The 21,872-nt window shown below is 45.5% G+C and overlaps 9 protein-coding genes across 9 annotated transcripts; 7 read left to right on the top strand and 2 right to left on the bottom strand.

Moving 5' to 3' along the window:
- Positions 1–29: 29 nt before the first annotated feature.
- Positions 30–2,231, top strand: GCD6 (LALA0S12e02366g1_1; the record flags this gene model as incomplete). The annotated part of the gene is made up of 1 exon (XM_022774955.1): positions 30–2,231. One exon carries the CDS (start codon positions 30–32, stop codon positions 2,229–2,231), a length of 2,202 nt encoding a protein of 733 aa, XP_022630793.1.
- A 762-nt stretch (positions 2,232–2,993) lies between these two features.
- CDC42 (LALA0S12e02344g1_1) lies at positions 2,994–3,569 on the top strand (the record flags this gene model as incomplete). Its single annotated transcript, XM_022774944.1, has 1 exon — positions 2,994–3,569. One exon carries the CDS (start codon positions 2,994–2,996, stop codon positions 3,567–3,569), a length of 576 nt encoding a protein of 191 aa, XP_022630792.1.
- A 686-nt stretch (positions 3,570–4,255) lies between these two features.
- Positions 4,256–5,938, top strand: TCP1 (LALA0S12e02322g1_1; the record flags this gene model as incomplete). Its single annotated transcript, XM_022774931.1, has 1 exon — positions 4,256–5,938. The coding sequence occupies one exon, from the start codon at positions 4,256–4,258 to the stop codon at positions 5,936–5,938; it is 1,683 nt and encodes a 560-aa protein (XP_022630791.1).
- A 1,152-nt stretch (positions 5,939–7,090) lies between these two features.
- UPC2 (LALA0S12e02300g1_1) lies at positions 7,091–9,376 on the top strand (the record flags this gene model as incomplete). The annotated part of the gene is made up of 1 exon (XM_022774920.1): positions 7,091–9,376. One exon carries the CDS (start codon positions 7,091–7,093, stop codon positions 9,374–9,376), a length of 2,286 nt encoding a protein of 761 aa, XP_022630790.1.
- Positions 9,377–9,652: 276 nt separating this feature from the next.
- AHA1 (LALA0S12e02278g1_1) lies at positions 9,653–10,684 on the top strand (the record flags this gene model as incomplete). Its single annotated transcript, XM_022774909.1, has 1 exon — positions 9,653–10,684. One exon carries the CDS (start codon positions 9,653–9,655, stop codon positions 10,682–10,684), a length of 1,032 nt encoding a protein of 343 aa, XP_022630789.1.
- A 492-nt stretch (positions 10,685–11,176) lies between these two features.
- LALA0_S12e02256g (LALA0S12e02256g1_1) lies at positions 11,177–12,841 on the bottom strand (the record flags this gene model as incomplete). The annotated part of the gene is made up of 1 exon (XM_022774898.1): positions 11,177–12,841. The coding sequence occupies one exon, from the start codon at positions 12,839–12,841 to the stop codon at positions 11,177–11,179; it is 1,665 nt and encodes a 554-aa protein (XP_022630788.1).
- A 3,561-nt stretch (positions 12,842–16,402) lies between these two features.
- GLN1 (LALA0S12e02234g1_1) lies at positions 16,403–17,521 on the top strand (the record flags this gene model as incomplete). Its single annotated transcript, XM_022774887.1, has 1 exon — positions 16,403–17,521. One exon carries the CDS (start codon positions 16,403–16,405, stop codon positions 17,519–17,521), a length of 1,119 nt encoding a protein of 372 aa, XP_022630787.1.
- A 1,417-nt stretch (positions 17,522–18,938) lies between these two features.
- Positions 18,939–20,336, top strand: VMA13 (LALA0S12e02212g1_1; the record flags this gene model as incomplete). The annotated part of the gene is made up of 1 exon (XM_022774876.1): positions 18,939–20,336. One exon carries the CDS (start codon positions 18,939–18,941, stop codon positions 20,334–20,336), a length of 1,398 nt encoding a protein of 465 aa, XP_022630786.1.
- Positions 20,337–20,427: 91 nt separating this feature from the next.
- Positions 20,428–21,258, bottom strand: ACF4 (LALA0S12e02190g1_1; the record flags this gene model as incomplete). Its single annotated transcript, XM_022774865.1, has 1 exon — positions 20,428–21,258. The coding sequence occupies one exon, from the start codon at positions 21,256–21,258 to the stop codon at positions 20,428–20,430; it is 831 nt and encodes a 276-aa protein (XP_022630785.1).
- Positions 21,259–21,872: the final 614 nt, after the last annotated feature.

Below are 21,872 nucleotides of genomic sequence, written 5' to 3'. Positions count from 1 at the left end.
ACTATCCATCAACCCCAAACTGGAAAAAAATGGCTGGAAAAAAGGGCAAGTCCAGCGACAAAGCTGGAAACAACAAGTTGAAAAATGATGTTGTACCGGATGAGCGTTTGCAAGCCATCGTGCTGACGGACTCGTTCGAGACCCGTTTCATGCCCTTAACAGCGGTGAAGCCCAGATGTTTGCTGCCTTTGGCTAATGTTCCGTTGATAGAGTATACTTTGGAATTTCTTGCTAAGGCAGGTGCCAGTGAGGTTTACTTAATGTGTGCATCGCACGCTGAACAAATGAGCGAATATATCGAACAGTCTAAATGGAACCAGCCGTGGTCGCCCTTCCGTGTTTCGACCATCATGTCGCTTGAATCGCGGTCTGTAGGCGATGCCATGCGTGACTTGGATAATAGAGGCATTGTCACCGGCGACTTCATACTGGTGAGCGGAGACCTCGTCACGAATATGGAGTTTGACAAGGCACTGGACTTTCATCGCAAGAGGAAGGCCGAGGATAAAGACCATATAGTTACCATGTGTCTGAGCAGAGCAAGCCAGCTTTTCAGATCGAGATGCCACGAACCCGCGGCTTTCATTCTGGACAAGTCCAATGATAAATGCTTATACTACCAAGATATCCCATTGGAGAATTCCAAGCTCAAAAATGCTATTGCAATCGATCCTGAGCTTCTGGAAGACGTGGACGAATTTAAGATCCGTAATGATCTGGTCGACTGTCACGTTGACATCTGCTCTCCTCATGTACCAGCCATCTTCCAAGAGAACTTTGACTACCAATTCTTGAGAAGAGATTTTGTCAAGGGTGTTTTAACCAGTGATCTGCTAAAAAAGAGCATATACGCATTCATCACAGACGATTATGCTGCTCGTGTCGAAAGCTGGCAGACGTACGATGCCATTTCGCAGGACTTTATCGCCAGATGGTGCTACCCTATGGTTTTGAACTCGAATCTGCTTGACGACCAAACGTACTCTTACGAGTCCGAACATATATATAAGGAGAAAGACGTGGTATTAGCACAATCGTGCAAGATTGGCAAGTGCACGGGAATTGGATCTGGATCAAAGATTGGGGAAGGTACCAGCATTGAAAACTCTGTTATTGGGAGAAACTGTCATATCAAAGAAAACATTGTGATAAAGAACAGTTTCATATGGGACAACGTTACAATTGGAAGCGATTCCGTGGTGGAACATGCTCTGGTTGCATCGAACGTTAGCATTGGCTCGGGCGTTGTTTTAATGGATGGATGTGTTATTGGTTTCAATGTTTCGATCGACGATAACATGACAATACCAGTGGGCACAAGACTTTCGGACACGTATGTTCACAAGCCCGTTTCTCAATTTTTGGACAGCGAGCCATATAGCGATGACGAAGTTGAAGAGTCCGAAGCAAATCCTGATAACGCTCTACCTGCATTGGCACTGGTCGGCGCAAATGGCGTTGGATATGTCTATGAAAGCGACGACGCCCACGACGACGACGAAGACAGTAGTGTGGTGTTCAACGGCACGAACGCACTGACGCACCGTTTCGATGACTTGTATTTGAGTGACAACTCGATCTCATCCATGTCGGCTAAGCACAAGAAAAAGCGTCGGTCTTCAACGAACAGCACTGCAGCAGCCAATGGCCGCGACGACGAATACTACGAAGAGGACATGGACGAGGATGAAGACGAAGAAGATTTTGCTGCAGAGGCTATTGCAACTGTAGAGAGAGCCATGGAGAACAACCATGATATTGACACAGCTCTGCTGGAGCTCAATACATTGCGCATGAGCATTAACGTCACATACCAAGAGGTGAGATCGGCTACCGTGGTCGCCTTGCTGAGAAGAGTGTACCATTTCATTGCCACGCAGACCTTGGGTGCAAAAGATGCTCTTCTGAAGGTGTTTGGTCAATGGGGACCCTTGTTCAAGCGACAGGCATTTGACCAAGACGAATACGTGGACCTAGCGAACCTCATTTTGGAGAAAACCGTGGCCCAACGGTTCGAAAAACCAGAGTTTATCGTTTTCACAGCATTGACGTTCCTGTACGACCAAGACATTCTAGACGAAGACGCCGTTGATGCTTGGTGGAGCCAGGTGTCACAAGATCCGAAATACGACCAAGCGAAAGTCCTGATTGCGAAGTGGATCGAATGGCTCAGAACCGCTGACGAACAATCCAGTTCTGAAGAAGGGTCTGAGGAAAGCGATAGCGAGTGAAAGCCGTATCGTGCCGTGTCACACACGTACAAAGTGACGCATATTCTTTTTCACTCATGGCCGTTGAAACCGTAGGGTCATTTTTTCTCCAGTCCACCGCCCATCCATCTCTATGAATCTTTTCCAAACTCTGCGTTGAACGTTTAGACACCTCGAACGCAACCGGAGTGCTATTTCCAAAAAAAAAACCACAACCCCGGTCTTTTTCGACAATAACAACCTCCACAAACACACACACGCACACGCACGTACTATAATACAAAGCGTAAATTCCACAAGCTCCACAGGCTCCGCTACATGCACCCCACAGTCAACTACCAACGATAGATAGACAGATGATTTCTCTCTCGAAAAAAAAAACCGGCAGCCGTTCGAACCTCCTGCGATTCACTTTTATCTCAAAAAATAAAAGTCCAAAACATTACCCGGTCACACGTGACCGATTTAATTTTTGGGCTCATCTCTATCGTCGAACATCAGTTAGGACGGTTCCCGATGAAAAATTGTATATCAAGGAGAAAGGTAAGTAAATAAGCTGAGAACCCCCGAGAGAAAGCTGAACGACTGTGAGGCGTAAAGAGACCCTTAGTTCCGTTACTGGAAGTTCCAATAATCAAGGGTGTTTAGTCGATTCGATTTGCTGTAAAAAAATTCGCTTCAAATTCGCGTTTTCAGAGCCAAAGTTAGTCAAAGTCACAGGACATTTATTTCGATTAAAAGACCGATTTTTTACATTTCACTTGAAACAAGAAGAATAGCAAGATGCAGACCCTGAAATGTGTAGTAGTGGGAGACGGTGCTGTAGGAAAGACGTGTCTGTTGATTTCTTACACCACGAACCAATTTCCAGCGGATTATGTACCCACAGTTTTTGACAACTATGCGGTGACGGTGATGATCGGGGACGAGCCATACACACTGGGGCTGTTCGACACTGCAGGACAGGAGGACTACGATCGTTTGAGACCGCTGTCGTATCCGTCCACAGACGTATTTTTGGTGTGTTTCAGTGTGATCTCCCCACCGTCGTTCGAGAACGTGAAGGAAAAGTGGTTTCCAGAAGTGCATCACCACTGTCCCGGCGTTCCCTGTCTGATCGTAGGGACGCAGGTGGATTTGCGGGACGATAAAGTTATCATCGAGAAGCTGCAGAGACAGCGTTTGCGGCCAATACTGCCCGAACAGGGTGAAAGACTGGCTCGCGAGCTTCGGGCCATAAAGTATGTGGAATGTTCTGCGTTGACCCAACGCGGACTCAAAAACGTTTTTGACGAGGCCATTGTCGCGGCTCTGGAGCCTCCAGTGATCAAAAAGAGCAAAAAATGTACTATTTTATAAGGTGATGGAAATTTTAAAGCTGGAATCGAGGCGATAAAAAGATGAAAAACTGGAAGCAGCTGAATCTGAACGTATTGGCGGGAGGGATGGATCGTAGCCCATTGTCAGTTTCTGGAGTTTTTCAAAGAAATTCTCACAAACCTGGAGTTCATGCATCTTTTTTTTTTTTCTCTTTTCTTTCTCTCTTCTCTTTTTGAAAGGTTCAAAGCCTAACTTGGCACCAGAGAAAACTTACGTGAACTAGAGATCGCCCCCCACTTCTTGACGGCCTAGGCCGACCTTTCGTCTGCTTCTCCGCCCCGTTGACTATCTATTTCATGTTGTAATACGCAGTTATGTCCTGTAAAGAGCTCCTGACCAGAAGGATACAAGAAAGTCAGCCAAAGTCGAGAAATCGATCTCAATTCGATGTGTAGAACGACATCACGAACCAAGACAGTCTTCAACGCTTTGTGGATGTTCTCAGAGCTTTTCATATCGTGCTGTCGTCGAACCTCGTTTCCTGTGATGGGATATGTATTATAGCGATTTTTCACCAACTTTTCAATGGATCAAGTATCATTATCAACTTAAAAAAGACAATCACGAACAGGAATCGATCCATTCGCGCATTTGAAAAGCCGAGTTACGATTGAAACTGAACTCATTCGTGTTTACTCGTTTGGCTTCAATTTTCAGCTTAAAAAATGGCTTCTGTACTGAACAATTCACGCTCAGATACGCTATTTCTCGGTGGCGAGAAAGTCAGCGGGGATGATATCAGAAACCAGAATGTTCTGGCAGCTCTAGCAGTTGCAAATGTGGTGAAGACATCGCTAGGACCTGTGGGATTAGATAAAATGTTGGTTGACGATATTGGTGACTTTACAGTGACTAATGATGGGGCTACAATTTTGTCTCTACTAGACGTCCAACATCCAGCAGGTAAAATTTTGGTAGAACTGGCCCAGCAGCAAGACCGTGAAATCGGAGATGGAACCACAAGTGTGGTCATCATCGCATCTGAATTGCTAAAAAGAGCCAATTCTCTGGTGAAAAACAAAATTCATCCAACAACTATCATCACAGGTTTCCGTGTGGCTCTCAGAGAGGCTATCAGATACATCAACGAGGTCTTGTCGATGAGCGTAGAATCTTTGGGTAAAGAGTCCCTCGTGAACATCGCGAAAACCAGTATGTCGTCTAAGATCATAGGATCCGACTCGGATTTTTTCGGTAACATGGTCGTGGACGCCCTTCTAGCCGTCAAGACTCAGAATTCCAAAGGTGAAATCAAATATCCAGTCAAGGCAGTCAATATTCTTAAGGCTCACGGGAAATCAGCCCGTGAATCGGTCCTAGTGCAGGGCTACGCACTCAACTGTACGGTTGCGTCTCAGGCCATGCCAAAACGTCTTGCTGGAGGCAACGTGAAGATTGCGTGTCTGGACATTAACTTGCAAAAAGCTAGGATGGCCATGGGCGTTCAGATCAACATAACAGACCCTGACCAACTCGAAGAAATTCGCAAACGTGAAGCTGGCATTGTTTTGGAAAAAGTGAAAAAGATTATAGCTGCAGGCGCCAATGTGGTGCTCACCACGAAGGGAATCGACGATCTTTGCTTGAAAGAGTTTGTGGAGGCCAACGTGATGGCAGTCAGACGGTGCAAGAAAGAGGATCTTAGAAGAATCGCTAGAGCTACTGGTGCTACGTTGATTAGTTCCATGTCGAATTTGGAAGGTGATGAGATCTTTGAAGCCGCCTCTCTGGGTTCGTGCCAAGAAGTATCCCAGGTGAGATTTTCTGATGACGAATGTATTTTGGTGAAGGGCACGTCCAAGCACTCTTCGTCTTCTATTGTGCTGCGTGGTGCTAATGACTACTCTTTGGACGAAATGGAGCGTTCCATTCACGACTCCCTGTCTGTTGTGAAGAGAACCCTGGAGAGTGGAAATGTCGTTCCTGGTGGTGGTTGCGTGGAAGCTGCGCTGAATATATATCTCGACAATTTCGCCACAACCGTCGGATCGCGCGAGCAGCTGGCTATTGCCGAGTTTGCAGCAGCTTTGCTTGTTATTCCAAAGACACTGGCCGTCAACGCCGCGAAGGACTCGAGCGAATTGATTGCCAAGCTGCGGTCCTACCATGCAGCAAGCCAGCAGGCACAGCTGGAACATGTCAAGAGAAGAAACTACCGCAACTACGGGCTGGATTTGATTCGTGGCAAAGTTGTGGACGAGGTGCAATCTGGTGTTTTGGAGCCCACCATCAGCAAAGTGAAATCGTTAAAATCCGCGCTCGAGGCGTGCATTGCGATTTTGAGAATCGACACCATGATCACAGTGGACCCTGAGCCACCCAAGGAGGATCCTCACGGCCACCATTGAAGGGACTGAGATTGGATGGAGATTGGATGGAGATTGGATTGTCCGATAGACCATCTCTACGACGATGTCACATAGTACGGAAAACTTACTGTGAGAAGCCGGCCCGCATTGCACCATGCTTAAGGTTCGAGTGTGTGAGGATCTTGAACGGGAACCTTTTTTTCTTATGGCATGTGAGTCTTCTCTTCCACCAAGAAGGTTTTGTTTTCTGCCAAACTTTTAATTATCAACAACTCTCGCCGTTATCAACCGTTTGACTACTTTCTAACTCTGTCGCCAACCAAAATCCCAAAAAAATTGTATATACTGCAGATAGGGCAAAAAATCTTGTCGACCGAAATCCTGGCCACAACCAATTTTTGAATCTATCACGCTGTCGTCGGATGACGTGAAATCGGCCCATTTCTCAGGTTATACCACTATTTTTTTTTTATTTCGTAAACGGGCTTATACGGACGATCAGGTTGTTAAAAAACGATCATCTCGTAAAAGAACAGAACTCATCTCCAGATCTTTCAACTCAGTAGACGAACGCTGTAAGACCGTAAAGAGCTTGCAGCAATTTTGGAAAGAGCTGTGGCGAGTTGAGACAACAGGTATCGAGTGTTTGGTGTCTTGACGGTGAGTTTTTGGCTTAGAGCGTCGAAATTTCGTATATTCTTGGAATTTTCGGAGCTTTAACAGGTTAAGCGATAAACTAGAGACGACACAGGTGAGAAAGTGAGAATTGAAAGCGTGAAACTCAAAGCAGTGGCGGGTTTAAAGGGAACGTACACAGTGTGTGTTTGAATTGTCAACAGTTGTAAACCATAAAGTGTTTTTTTGAAGAGTGTCAGTTGTACTGTGATCTGGAAATTGGCGAAAATCTTGGCAATAATAGCCTAGTCGACACTTGAGGTATCGTTTCCATCGGTTTAAGTGCTTCGAAAAACTTCAGACCTGTAGGTGGTACGCTCAACGCTCAATTTAAACACTGGACTGAAAAAGTGGTGGAAAATAAGAATTGGAGTCACAGTAAGAGGAAGAAAGACAGCAGGTCGTTGCAATTGTAATCAAGACTAAGATTACCTTGTATCTTCAAATTCAGCGGCTTTTTTGTCTGGTTTGGCGTACCTTTCTCTCAATTCTAGAAAAAAAGTGTCGTTTTAGAAAATGAGCAGCGAACTCAGCGAAGACGAAACTGCTACAAGGTCCTTGAAGCGGAAAGACAAGTCAGTAGACCTCATCGAAGTGGACGGAAAAAGAGTTAGCAAAACCTCGACCGGTAAACGGAAGTTTCATAAAAAATCCAAAAATGGCTGCGACAACTGCAAGCGTAGGCGTGTCAAATGCGATGAGGGGAAGCCGGCCTGTCAAAAATGTCTTTCAATGAAGCTGGAGTGCGTCTACACGCCCGTGGTGGTCCGAAAATCTAAAAACACAGCCACTACTGCAGATGGGGTTAAAGTAGCTTCTCTCACAACACAGGGAGACCCCAATGAAAGCCTTGAAACGCCCACCACTGTAGCAGGAGACCTGAAGCAAGAATCTGCTAACTCTGGATCGCCTCAAAACGAAGTGAAACTGGGAAAGACTCCCGCAAGTAGTTTTCAAAGGCATTCTCAATCTTCGAACCCCGTTGCTGGCCAACTCGGTTCTCCAGATAATCTGCTGCTTCCGCCTCTTTTCCCAGGTGCAAACATGCAACTACAGCAGCAGATTCAACAGCAACCCCAATTGCTTCCGCAGCTCATGACCCTCAGCAATTCTGAGAAATTCGCAGGATTCGATTTTCCGAATAGTCCGCCCTTTCAATCCACCGCAATGAACATTACCAACAGCATAGGCAGTTTTTTCGCGGCGAACAAGATTCCTTCCAATGTTTTGAACAATCTTACAAGCCATCAGAACAATCAGAGTCAACAACAGCAGCAACAGCAGCAACAGCAGCAACAAGGTCAGGCCTCACCTCTTTCGTCCATACTGCAATCGCAAGAGATGGTGCAAACTTTGAGTCGGGCTGGAATCAATTTCAAACACATGGCAATGTTTTCGACTGCGGGTATAGGAGGTGTAACATACGACTTCCAAGAGTTGATGGGTTTGAAATCGCAAGAAAGCGCTGATGGACAAGTAAAAAATACTAATACTACTGCTGAAGAGGTCTTAGCTACGCTTCAGCGACAACAACAAAACTTTCAACACAATGCATCTCAGAAGGGAAATGAAATCGAGATCAACGGCGATGATGGCGAAAATTTGTCGGCTCTCAACCAGGCAACGCCAAATCCTGCAAATAACCCCACTATATCACCAGCGGCACCGATGTCCCCTATGGGTAAAAACGGTACTTCCGAGGGTCCCCAATTTTATCGGCAAAAATCGTCTTCGGGCGATGGACTTGATCTAGATACCAAGCTTTCAGATAAACCACTAGGGCAAGAGGGCAATCAAAAGGACGAAAAGCAAGCAATACCTGGGTCGATCGCACGATTAATGCAGTTGTCAAACCAAGGAAGTCTCAACTTGGTGGACCTCAAACTATTCCACCACTACTGTACCGAGACATGGCCCACTATCACATCTGCAGGAATAAGCGGTAAACAGATTTGGAGCGATGAGATTCCGAAGCTGGCGTTCGACTATCCTTTTCTCATGCATGCACTGTTAGCGTTCAGTGCCACACACCTCTCACGGAAGGAGCCAGGCCTGGAACAGCATGTAGCTGCACATCGCTTGGACGCTTTGCGGCTGTTGCGGAAAGCTGTGTTAGAAATTTCGGAAGATAACACAGACGCTTTAGTCGCTAGTGCTCTGATATTGATTATGGACTCGCTGGCGAACGCCGCGTCTCCCGGCCCAACCGCTCCCGACTCTCTCACTGCATCAATATCTCCGTCTGCATGGATTTTCCACGTCAAAGGTGCTGCTACCATTCTAACTGCGGTGTGGCCCCTGACTGAAAAGTCCCGATTCCACAATCTCATATCTGTCGATCTCAGCGATCTTGGTGACGTTATAAATCAGGACAGCGGAACCGTCTCTGAGCTCGTATGTTTCGATGAAAGCATTTCAGACCTATACCCGGTCGAGATCGACTCCCCCTACCTGATTACTTTAGCATACCTGGACAAACTGCATCGCGAGAAAAACCAGTCAGATTTCGTTCTGCGAGTTTTCGCATTTCCCGCATTATTGGACAAAACCTTTCTGGCATTATTAATGACAGGCGACATGGGCGCCATGCGCATTATGAGATGTTACTACCAACTACTTCGTGGTTTTGCCACAGAAGTCAAGGACAAAGTTTGGTTCCTCGAAGGTGTCACTCAGGTGTTGCCTCAGGACGTCGACGACTACAGCGGTGGTGGCATGCACATGATGTTGGACTTTTTGGGTGGAGGCTTGCCATCCATGACCACAACGAATCTGCAGCCTGGTCTGACCGATTTTATGTAGTATATTGTCACCGTAACGCAAGCTCGAGCCGGAATTCTATTGTAGCGACGCACTCGTCGATGATGACATCAACACTTTTTTTTGACGGAATATTCGAGAACCGAAGGTGAACTTGAAGGGCTACCTCGATGCCCAAATATATAAGTAGTGATTTGGCAAGAAACAGTCGAAAAACGGCGATTGATTCAATCTTTGAATTCACATTGATTGTTCTTAACGTAGCACAGATCACCGACTAGTTAATTCACCAATTTAGAAAATTTCAATACAGGGAAAATGGTAGTTCACAATCCTAACAACTGGCATTGGGTCGATAAGAACTGTGTGAACTGGGCTCGCAACTATTTTGATAATCGTGTTGTGGGTCTGAACAGTGTTGAAGACGAGACGAAAGAAGTGGAAGTGACGTCAATTTCGTCCATGGAAGGTGATTGCGAGGTCAGCCAGCGTAAAGGAAAAGTAATCTCTCTTTTCGACCTCAAACTGGTTGTGATGATCAAGGGCCATGTTGGGGATGAAGAATTCGAGGGCAGCATCACGGTTCCAGAAATTGCATTCGACTCTGAGCCCGACGACTATCAGTTTGAGTTATCGATTTACAAGGAAACCAGCAAGCTCAGCGAAGCAAGACCGATAATAAGGGAGAAGCTGATTCCACAATTGAGGGATACTTTCTCAAAGTTTGGACCGGAGCTGCTTCAAACACATGCAAACGACATCCAGGTGCCTGAAGAGCAGGTGAAATCGGAGTTCACAAGGGCTAACGCACAGTCAACACAGACAACAAGCACGCCTGCATCTTCAAAACCATCCGTAACCAAAACAAGTAGCAGCGACGTGAAGTCCAGTAGCTCTGTTCCAGGATCCTCAAAAGGGCCGCTCTACAATACCACAACTTTGCATTTGGAACCCACTTTCAACGTACCTGCCATCGAGCTTTACCAAACATTCCTCGACAAGCAACGTGTACAAGCCTGGTCAAGATCACAGTTGGTTTGTGAGTCGTCAAAAAACACATTCGAGAAGGGCGACGAGTTCACCTTTTTCGGGGGAAATGTGTCGAGCAAGCTGATTGAGACTGACATCGGTAAACGTTTGGTATTCCAATGGCGTCTCAATGACTGGCGCTCTGGTCACTGGAGTACCCTAGCCATGGACTTTCATGAGTCCCAAGAATATCACGAAACGAAATTGCAAGTTACATGGAGCGGCGTGCCCGTAGGTGAAGAAGACAAGGCTAGGGGAAATTTCTTGGATTACTACGTCAGAAGCATCAAGTTGACCTTCGGTTTCGGTGCCGTCCTATAAGTTGGAAGTGTGAATCATGATCAACAAAAGGAGGCAACTCAACACAGCTAACTCGTGAATTTCCTTGTAAGAAACATTCTAGCTCGATGTATAGTTATGTCATTTTATAATGTAATGGCCATTACGAATTATGCCTCAGAAATCGTGCTTCAACAACTCACGAGTAAGATTTAAATTCAAAATCTGCTTATCAGGAAGCTTATACAATGGGTTAAAATGACCAACTCCATCTCCATCATCCCATCAACGCTTCGCCTCCCTGCATAACACAATGTTTCTTCTATAATTTCCGCGAAGGCAGTGTGATACATATAACACTGTAATCTTAAACTACAAACAAAACTCATATATCAAAATGCAAATAATGTTCAAACGTCGGCAAGCTATCACAGATGCTTGCCGTTGTTCAGGTGCATGGACTGCAATGCAATGAAAGAATGGAAAAGACTACCGGGAGCCCATGGACCGAGTGACTTTAATACTTTGTAAAAACTATGGTTTTCTGGCTTGAGTGGTACTTTCTTCCACCACGGGAGCTTCAACCGCAGTTTCATTCCATTCCTCAACCTCCTTCTGGTGTTCCCTTTCAATGGCGAACTTGACTGCTTCGAGAACGTCGTCACAAATCTGTTTGGGTTGGTATTTTGGTAATTTGTTGTCTTGGAAAACACCAGTCTTAACCAAAATGGAGAACCAAGAGGAATCATGGGAGTTGGCAAATCTGATATCAGATTCGGGAGTGTCACCCACAAAGTAGACCGTGGAAGCAGGTGGTAGTTCTAGAGAGAGTTTGGAGTCTTTTTGCAAAACGACGCCTTCGGCCTCATTTCCGTCGTCTTCTGACTCAGATAGGTCGGCATCTGCATCCGCATCTTCCAAACTTAGGTTTTCCACATGTTCCGAGAGAGTATTTCTTCTCCAGTTCGACAGAACCTTTTCGGCGAATCTGAAAGTACCACGTTGAGGTTTACCAAACCTGGTGACTTGTAATTCACGACCAGTGTGTTCTTGGTACAAAGCGGCAATGGAAACTTGCAAAGCGCCCATACCGTAACGAGACAAGCCGTAGTCGGTGGCCCAAACAAAGTCCGAGTGAGCAAAGTATAGACCAACGTGGTTTTCAGAAGGATCATGTGCAACAGTGCCCATAACACCATTCTTTGACAACAAAATCTCCAGGATGATTTGCTGATCAGCAGCCCAGTTTCTAGAGTCTGCAAAAACAAGAATGGCGTCAATAGAAATCTTGGAAAAGTCCACGTCGCGGGCAACTTCTTTTTCTTCGTCTGATAGCTGATAGTAAGGGGTGACACTTGGATTCCATTTCATAACGTCCAATGGGATATACACGTTATCGAAACCATATTCTTGCGCAACTTTACGGCACGAGTCTAGCACACCACCAACAACTAAAACGTTTTTGTAAGCAGGAACCAAATCCTTCATTGGAGTGTGGCCTTGAATGACCTGGTCCTCAGTGACAGTGATACCTAGTCTCTTTGACAAGTCTTTACAACGAGCCTTTTCGGAACGGCCACCACCGTTGGTAATGAAAATGTAGGGAACTTTGATGTTGTACTTGTTTTCACCGTTTAGCATGCGTAGGGCTTCTCTCGCTTCAGGAATAGTTTCTGGACCGCGGACAATGACACCGTCGATATCGAATGCAAACGCATAGGACGCAACACGTTCGTGGTCGATGACTTGCTTGCGGTAGCGCACCGCGTTGGATGGACGACGCGAAATGCTGCCGCGAGATACCACGGATGCTTTTCTCGACACAGACCTGGAAGATGGCGTTCCATTGTCCAGGGCGGTCATTGGATGCAAATCCTGGTTGATGCGCCATTGGTCACTTAGCGAGATCGACGACACACGATGTTTGCGGGTTGTGGGTTTCAATTGGTCGATGCCGTCACTTTCCAGGAACGACTTGGTACGGGGCTTACCCTCTTGTTCCTGGACATGAGAGCCTGGGGCATGAGCCTTCTGGTCCTCTGTTACTTCATGGGCATGATGGTCGTTTCCGGTGCTCTGGAGAGGGTCCACTTCTGGCTCCACTGCAGATGGGGACGACGAGCTGGTCTTGTCGTCATGTTCGTTGGACATAACCTTATTGGAAAACGCCTTAAGTTTTTCGGTAATCTTATCGGACATTGGAGGTATAGATTGAAATGTGGGGGGGAAAATTAAAACAAGGGGGGTAATAATAACAACAAACTGAACTGAATGGAAATCAAGCTGTATCGGACGCCGGAACGGAAAGGGAGTGTGTATCGATGCAATACAAAGTTATTCTAGAAGTCTAGAACTGAACGATCTGGTCTTAGTAACGCAAACCCCAAAATCAAAACATACGTTCAGAAGGGTAAGTCCTAAACCGCCAGGACCCTCGCCTTTTATAGTCATAATTTTCTCGCGTCAATGACGATTTTTTAGGGGCGGGGCGGCGCCCCGCCCCTAATTCTCGTTAGCAATACTGTTTGTGCCATTGCAACGGGCCATTGTGCGGGTGTTTCTAAGCCCTTTTGACCGCAAAAAAAAAAACCAAAAAAAAAGGGGAAGCGTGGAAGCTGATCGAGGGAAAGCAACCTAGAACAAGACGCAGAATAAGAGATGGTCACGTGGACTGGACCGCTCAGTTGTTTTTCGAGGTCTTGTGATTGCGGTTGTTTAGGCTAGAAGAGGTCGTGGGAATTCGAGTGCAGAAATTGGGCGCGGTGGATGGGTGTTGGTTTCCAAGGGCCTTTGATGTCATTATAATAGACAACCCAGCCATGATGCACAACTATTTGCAATAGTGTCAAGATACACACCACACCACGTAACACGAATAATGGTAGTCTTGTGAGTGTGTAGCAAGGCCGTGATTCAGGCAACAAAACACCGAAGGCAATTGCATACTATTCGAGAACAGTAGTACTTGGCGTCACGTTAGCTTATGAACTAGAACGTAACGTGAGATACTCTGAAGATGTAGTTTGCAGTAAGCGAGAAAGGAATCGGCAATGATCATTTAGTACGTTTGTGACACCATCGAGCAGCCGGTGTAGCTTACGTCAGCAAGGTTTTTTTGGTTTTGGGTAGATCTGCTCTATAGGGAAACACACAAGGCGAGAAAAAGTCCGATCGTGTACGATAGGCTATTAGAAGAGGAACTCTCTTGTTAGGGTTGAGTGGAGTTACAATTGTTGTAAAGTCAAATTTGCCCGAGTTTGTACCACCGACGACGTTTTTGATCCATCTCATCGCCTTCAGTTGTCAGGACGGGAGGGCAAGTGCCTAGACGAAATGTTTCTAGAGTCACGATGAGTGCAATTTTCAAATTTTCGTGATCGCTACAAAACATGTCCCGACCAGATGTCTTTCAAATCTTCAAACAAGGCAAATCTTGGGAAATTGGACTTTACGAAACTGGGTTTGTCCATTGCTTTTCCTTGAATAATAGTAACGAAGCATCATAAAGCATATATGCAATCAGCCCGGTCGTGGGCGTTATGGGGACGCCAGAAATCGAGTAGTGGCTGTGTTTCCACCATACGCGTCAAACTCGAACTGTTGACTATATCTCCACTCCCTTGTTCGTCTTTCCACGTCCCAAGCCTAGCCCCGCATTGGAGAACAAAATAGAACTACAATGGTTCTTGCGATTGGAATGGATGTTAGCAGATCGGATGGACAATTTGCATAGAAAAAGTTCCAACACTCCTTGTTGTAGAGAGCCTATGTAGCGGTTTGGAACATTCATCATGATTTCCAGAGTGGTATGGGAAAGATTTCTTGCGATGTAACAGGATGCCACTCCTAATTGCTACGAGAAGTCAGAATCTACGATGAAGTCGGTCTTTGACCAAGCGTACAGTCAAATGCGAATTTAGAGGACTAACGGGAAACTAATGCCATGTAGGTCTTCAAGGCTTGACCATTCTTGATTTCAAATCTTTTTCAACTTTCGCTCATGGCTAGAGATGGACGAATGCGTTTCAGCAAGTACACCTCCGGAGGTCGAGCTACGAAATGATGGGTCATGGTTCAAAACTTGTGCTGAGAAACTCTGAGGATACACTTCCGAAGGCGAAGTTACGAAATAGAGCGTTCCACGTAGGAGTTTACTACATTACACTGAAGCAGCACTTTGAATCAATGTTCAAGTCATTGCCTTGTGAAGCTCGAAAGAGCTCTATTCTCCATCAAACGTAAGCTCTTGCCTCTCACGTACAAAACGACAACAGAATTCCCTTTAATTCCAATACTACAGCAACGGTAGATCCCTGCATATGGCTTGCATGAGATACCACCTGGTCAAGAGCGCAAGACCAATGGGTGTTATGAAGCCTGGACGTTGGAACACCGATTCTCCCTGAGGAAAGAGCGAAGCATGTCTGTCTTTTTGCCCTCTTCGATGGTGTACGAGACGTCCTTTAGATATCTTTTTCACCTGGTAGCTCCATTTGATACTTTTTACCGTCCGCCAACGTGCAATGGAGCCTCTGTGAACGCCAACGTGTGAAGCCTCTGTGAAGGCCAACGTGCAGTGAAGCCTCTGTGAACGCCGCCCGCTAAACCTCACCCCAACGCCTCTCATTCGATTGACAGTGCCCAGTGCCCGACGCCTCAGTCAACCTACCCTAAAGCCTCTCTTCTCTCTCCCTTGCGTTTCCACCGTTCATTTTTCATCTCGTTTATGAGTGATTAATGCTACATTTGGCTTCCGCCTCTATATTCTGACTCTTCCCGTCTTGACTCCTTTATACGAGTAGGGCCGGACATGCTATCTCACGAGTACTGGCGAGTACATCTGGAAATGCTAATAATGTACATAACGAATGAAACACCACTGGCCAGAGTAATATTACAGATCCTGTATCGGGAAAAAATTGTCACTGAGTGAGAGCGTGGGTATGTGTTGTCTGTTGTCAAAGCTTATCGCTCATGTTTATTGTGGTATCTATTTTCGACCTTACGCTTACGTGTTTGTTGGGCTCTTTAGCTTGTTATGGCGTTATTCTTGTTATTCGCGGTGGTATGTATCCAGGAGTACCCTCCCGAGTACCGCCAAATCTCTTAACGTCGCTCAGAACTGCCGTGTGTTTAGAGCCTTGAACAACTCATAGTGCCAAATGTACTCGTCCTCAAACATGTCACGTGACCCACGAGTACTTCTTTGTTACCACATTTCTACTTTCCTCCCGCACACAAAAAACCCAATTCACAACAAGATCTCTCCATTACCAACCATCTGGCATTACCACCACCAAATTCCATTCACCAACTCTATCTATGTTCAGTTCCTACCACTTATATTGTCGTAGTATAGCCCTTTTTTCTCGGTCTGGCCATCTTTTTTAAATTTTGCTACACAGTACTCGTGCGGTTTTTGCGCGCCTCGCGTACTCGTGCCTCGCTTTTCTTTTTTCTCGAGCGTTATCTCTTTGAGCGCGTGACTTTTATTTTGTTTTTCGTTTGTATCACGCACGTAAACAATTCGTTATCGTGGAGAACAGTGTACGCTTACGTCAGCGACCGAAACCTGTAGTTCTCCAGTACAGAGTATAAAAGGCACAAGAATCCAGGGTAGAAAAGTATGGGATTGATAAGTAATGCTTTTGTTGAACCAAGCGATTTCTCCTTCTCATTGTTGCTCATCATTAATAGCTTCTAGTAAGCCATAATTTTAACCCTCCCCCTCCCCTTTTTGTTAATTTCGTCATCACCACGATGTCTTATAACGACCCTACTATTGAAAAAACCGCAATCTTGGCCAAGTATTTGGACCTTGACCAACGTGGCGCTGTGATTGCCGAATATGTGTGGATCGACGGGTCCGGAAACGCGCGTTCCAAGGGTCGCACTTTGTCTAAACCCGTCACCAGCGTCGACGAGCTTCCCGAGTGGAATTTCGACGGTTCCTCGACCGGCCAAGCTCCAGGCCACGACTCTGACGTGTACTTGAAGCCCGTGGCTTTCTACCCAGACCCCTTCCGTCGCGGTGACAACGTCTTGGTTCTAGCCGAGTGCTGGAACAACGACGGCACCCCAAACAAGTTCAACCATCGTCACGAGGCTGCCAAGCTTTTCGAAGCCCACCGCTCCTCCGAAATCTGGTTTGGTCTAGAACAGGAGTACACGCTCTTTGACGCCGCCGACAAGGTCTACGGATGGCCCACCAACGGGTTCCCAGCTCCTCAAGGTCCTTACTACTGTGGTGTAGGTGCTGGCAAAGTGTACGCCCGTGACATGATCGAAGCCCACTACCGTGCGTGTCTATATGCTGGCATCAAGATCGCCGGTATCAACGCCGAAGTCATGCCTTCCCAATGGGAATTCCAAGTTGGTCCTTGCACCGGTATCGAAATGGGTGACCAGCTATGGATTGCTCGTTACCTATTGTCTCGGGTGGCTGAAGAATTCGGTGTCAAGATCTCGCTCCACCCTAAGCCTTTGGCCGGCGACTGGAATGGTGCTGGCTGCCACACCAACGTCTCCACCAAGGAAATGCGTGTTCCAGGTGGTATGAAGCACATCGAGGATGCTATCGAAAAGCTCAGCAAAAGACACATTGAGCACATCAAGCTTTATGGTGCCGACAACGACATGCGTCTAACCGGCCGTCACGAAACCGCCTCGGTGACCAGCTTCTCTTCTGGTGTTGCCAACCGTGGTGCCTCAATCAGAATCCCCAGATCTGTGGCTAAGGAAGGTTATGGTTACTTTGAAGACAGAAGACCTGCTTCTAACATCGACCCTTACTTGGTCACCGGTATCATTAGTGAAACCGTTTGCGGTGCTATCGACAACGCTGACATGACCAAGGAGTATGAAAGAGAAAGTTCTTAAATTCTCACCTCAGCTCTGTGAGTCCATCAAATCGGAGTATTTACTCCGCAACTGTACAATAGGATCCTGGCGATCGCTTTTATTTAAAAGACAATAAATAAACAACTATCCGTGCCGTGGTGTCCAGGAACGCCAGGTATAGATATGAATACGAAATATTATAGACATGATGTAGACTTGAGGGTACAAAAGGTGTGGGGGGACTTCGACAGATATCAAACGACTTTGACAGTCACAGTAATCGACTCGCGGCTAGTTTTTGACTAATGCGTGTCATCGGCACAGTCTTACATCACCAAATCGAGGTATGGATTCTTTAACCAGGCAATGTGAAGGATGTCGCGGGAAGATAGAATCGAAACGTACGGCATGATTAGAAATCTGGACGACGCTATGGTGAAAAGTGATCAGTTTGCGTCTTGTACAATCGAATGGTTTAGTTCACTAAAAGGTTCCCCTGGAGGCCAAATTTGGCCTAAGATGGTTTATGAATGCGAACGGGGTGTAATTGGAGGATTTCACTTCTTTGGAAGGGTGCTTCGGCAAGAAGACAACAAGGATTGCATATGATGGAGTATCCTAGATTCAATTCGTAAACTATGGATCTTGAAGCATTGGTAAAACGATTTATCACGTTCTAAGCAACATCGCTGAGACCTGTCTTGATAAAGTTCAAGGGTCACGTGCCACGCTGATTTCAATAAATTGGGTACCCAGTGACGCATCAAGTAGTGAAGAGTAAGGTCATTTTGGGAACGCCGTCGTTGGACTCAGCCAAATGATGATTTAAAAGAGACCAACAATTAGTGGGAATGCATATCCAACTTTTTTCACAAGATCTGTTCGAATGCAAGATTAGAAGCCCAGATCACTCTGTACTACACTGTCTCAGCTGAAAAAACACCCTACTTGAAGCCGTTTCCTGAGCCCGAAAAAAATGCTGGCTCTTACTACACATTTTTCACTCTCTTCAGTCACTCTGGTGATGTATCCGGAGGCTATTAGTACTGACTTACTATCAAAATACATTTCGTACAAAACGACACAACGTCTCGAACTTTACTATAGACCCGGCCCCACGAAAATCTCCAACACCCATTTTAGCAGGACCGCTACCCCTACACGTTGCACACCCTAAACTCAGCGCATTTGTTCCACCTTCACTTCCCGACACCTCGTCATTTTATACTCGTGATTCCATCAATATTTCGCTAGGTGTTACCCTCTCTTATCTCGGTCTAATTTTTCCAATAGTAAGGGAGATTCTTTATTTAAGCGATACGATATTCAGATGTTCATTGTACCTTGGCCAAAAATCCAAAGTTAAGCACTCAAAGGGTAAGTTAGGTTGTTTGAACTCATCAGAATCCTAACGTTTGAGACATTTCTCGAGCCATTGAAAACATTTTGAGAGTTCATGACGGTTTCCAAACATGCTAAGTTGCTACTGGATAGCACACATTTCAGTGACATTCGCAGCACTGTGAGGTCCCGGTCTATCGCATGGGATGCATTGGCTAGAACCGCAGAGATTAGCGAAGCAGATGCTACCTCTGCCAAGAAACTCGAAAGCGCTTTGATCAAGCATTCCAAAATCGCTATCACGCCTGCAGAAAGCATACCAGCTGCTATCCATATCATACAGACGGTTCAAAATGCAGAAGTGAAAAAATTCGTGTACAACTTGCTTGCCGAGCTTCTATCTTCTGAAGAGTATGCGGATGCGACTTTTGACTATTTCACAAACAATCCTCGGGCCTTGGTGGACCTTTTCGAAGCGTCCGTTTCTGGTGATGACCAGTCCATTCTGCTTTCGAGCTTCAATGTGGTGTCCTTGTTGATTCAACCCGGTTTCCACAATCCAGATTTGGTGGCGTCATTGCTCGGAAACGAGCGTTTCGTCGCTGTACTTCAGAATACAGACCATATGGACACAAGCTACGTGTGCATCAGACTATTGCAGGAATTATCAGCGCTCCAAGAATACAGGAGCATCGTTTGGTCTGCACAGAGCTCCTTCATGCCCACCCTTCTCGGCGTTATTCATAACGCTCTCGACAACAACTCATCTACGAGAGTGGCTCCCACTAACAGTAATAATTTGAGCATCCAGGTCCAATACTATTCCTTATTGACACTTTGGCTACTCACTTTTGATCATCAGATCTCTTCGGAATTTGCCTCTAAATATCTCAGCGATTTTCTCAACTTGTTGAAACTCGTCAAAATCACGATCAAGGAAAAACTTTCGAGACTAAGTATTGCCATTGTTCTCAACTGTGTGGCTCCCCATGTCAAGGGCCACAAGGCGACAATTCGTCAGCTTTTATTGTTGGGAAACGCTTTACCAATCCTACAGTCTCTCAGCGAAAGGAAATATTCGGACGATGAATTACGCCAAGATTTGTCTACTTTGAAGGAATTGTTGGAGAAGACTTATCAAGAATTGACCTCTTTTGATGAGTACGAAGCAGAAGTCAACTCCAAGTTACTGGTGTGGTCTCCACCTCATGTTGACAATGGCTTCTGGTCTGAAAACATCGACAAGTTCAAGGACGATAATTGGAAATTGTTCAAGAAACTCGTAGCCATTTTGACCGTTCCAAATAATGAACCATCGACTAAGATCGCCTTGCAAGTAGCTTTGAGCGATATTACCCACGTTGTAGAGTTGTTACCGGAAAGTGTGGAGGTCTTGTCTAAGTTGAACGGCAAAGTGTTGATCATGGAGCTGCTAAACCACCCCGACTCGAAGGTCAAATATGAAGCCTTAAAAGCTACTCAGGCCTTTGTTGCCCATACTTTCAGCAAATGAGCTGTGCGGCAAGCATTGAATAGAAACGATCCGTGCAAACGTAACAAAAAATATAAATAATTGAAGCTATGATAAATCTTTCTGAATTGAGTTACTTTATGAAATCATTTACTTGTCGGTCTCTTTTATACGTTGATACTACCGGATCCTCACCTAAATTACTCAAATTAGAAGCATCATCAGATTCAGAAGTAATCTCTTCATCGTCGTCGTAATCTAGCTTAGTCTTGATATAAAACTTGTCGGTGGGTCGCTCTTTATCGAATGTGTCCTCATCTTGTTCGTTCACTGCAAAGTTTTGCCATTTGTTGATAAGTTTATCGAAAAATGCAGGAGGAGTTTCTGACTTTCGCATATCTCGAGACTTGTTTACGAAGGGCGATTGGTTGATCTTTTCTTGTATGATGGGCGGTAACTCGCGTTCATTGCCCAATTTTCGAGATTGGAAAAAGTTTCCGATACTCTGCTTGCTTTTGATAACCCTAGAACTGCTATTCACTTCATCCAAAGTCTGTTGTAATCGCGATGTAAGCTTGTGAAATTTATCTTGTGAGCCTGTGGCCCGTTCTGGTTCACCTATGTCTCTGCATTGTAGCTCCAACGATTCCAACTCTTGCTCAGCTCTCATCAATTGCTGTTTCAGTTCGATAACGTGTCTTCTTTTTGATGCCAGTTCGAAAAACAGTTTTTCACGGGAATTCTCAAATGACGCTGTGCCTCTTGAAGGGTTCTCGTGAACCGGAGAAGCACATTTCGCAGGTGATTTTACTGGAGATGAGATAGAAAGTCCCTTTCTGGGAGTTTCCGGTGCAGGCCTGGCAGTGTGCTCATTTTCTGAGTCGGCGTCCAGATCTTTTTGCTTATTCACGATGGACAGCCTGTATAAGCCTGTCGATTCGCTTATGACTCGTTGTTTCGACATTATTACATCAAACGAACTTCAGGAAAAAAAATGGAAACTATACAAGTATACATAAAATTGAATTATGCTAACCAGTTTCTAGACTCAAAACAACGCTAACCCTTTCTAAAACTCTCGCGATGAGTCTTCCTGTTCAACTTTCTTTACTGGCTCTTACTCTGAGATCTTGGAAATTCAGATCAATTAATAAACTGGAGAAGTAAACAAACAAACTAGCTGGCGCGGAGTCACGTGATGATAATGTAAATGTTAGTTAAATCACTAGGACGTAAGCATATAAAGATAAAAGATTCGGTTGGTAAACTTCGCAACATTCCAATAGAGACTGGGATGTGGATGTGCACCCTTTTCGAGCGTTACATTTTTAGTAATAGTTTTTTGGGGCAATAAAATTATACAAAAGGCCATAATTTACGGTAGGGTCACATTTGGTTAAACTGGTGAGGCTGACGTATTTACCACAGGTATTAAGTTTTTAACTTTCCTATTTTTCCGTTGTCTGAACGGTTTTGAATGCGACGACACAGTCGCGCGATACTCCACCAAGTCACGATACACGGCCATCGGGCATCTCATATTAAAGGTAAATTTATGGTCCAATTACCAGATCAACA

The sequence above is a fragment of the Lachancea lanzarotensis genome, scaffold LALA0S12, assembly GCF_000938715.1.
Source record: "Lachancea lanzarotensis genome assembly LALA0, scaffold LALA0S12, whole genome shotgun sequence".
Classification (NCBI taxonomy): domain Eukaryota; kingdom Fungi; phylum Ascomycota; class Saccharomycetes; order Saccharomycetales; family Saccharomycetaceae; genus Lachancea; species Lachancea lanzarotensis.
The sequence above is the reverse complement of the archived record's forward strand: the minus strand, read 5'-3'. Positions and strand labels throughout refer to the sequence as shown.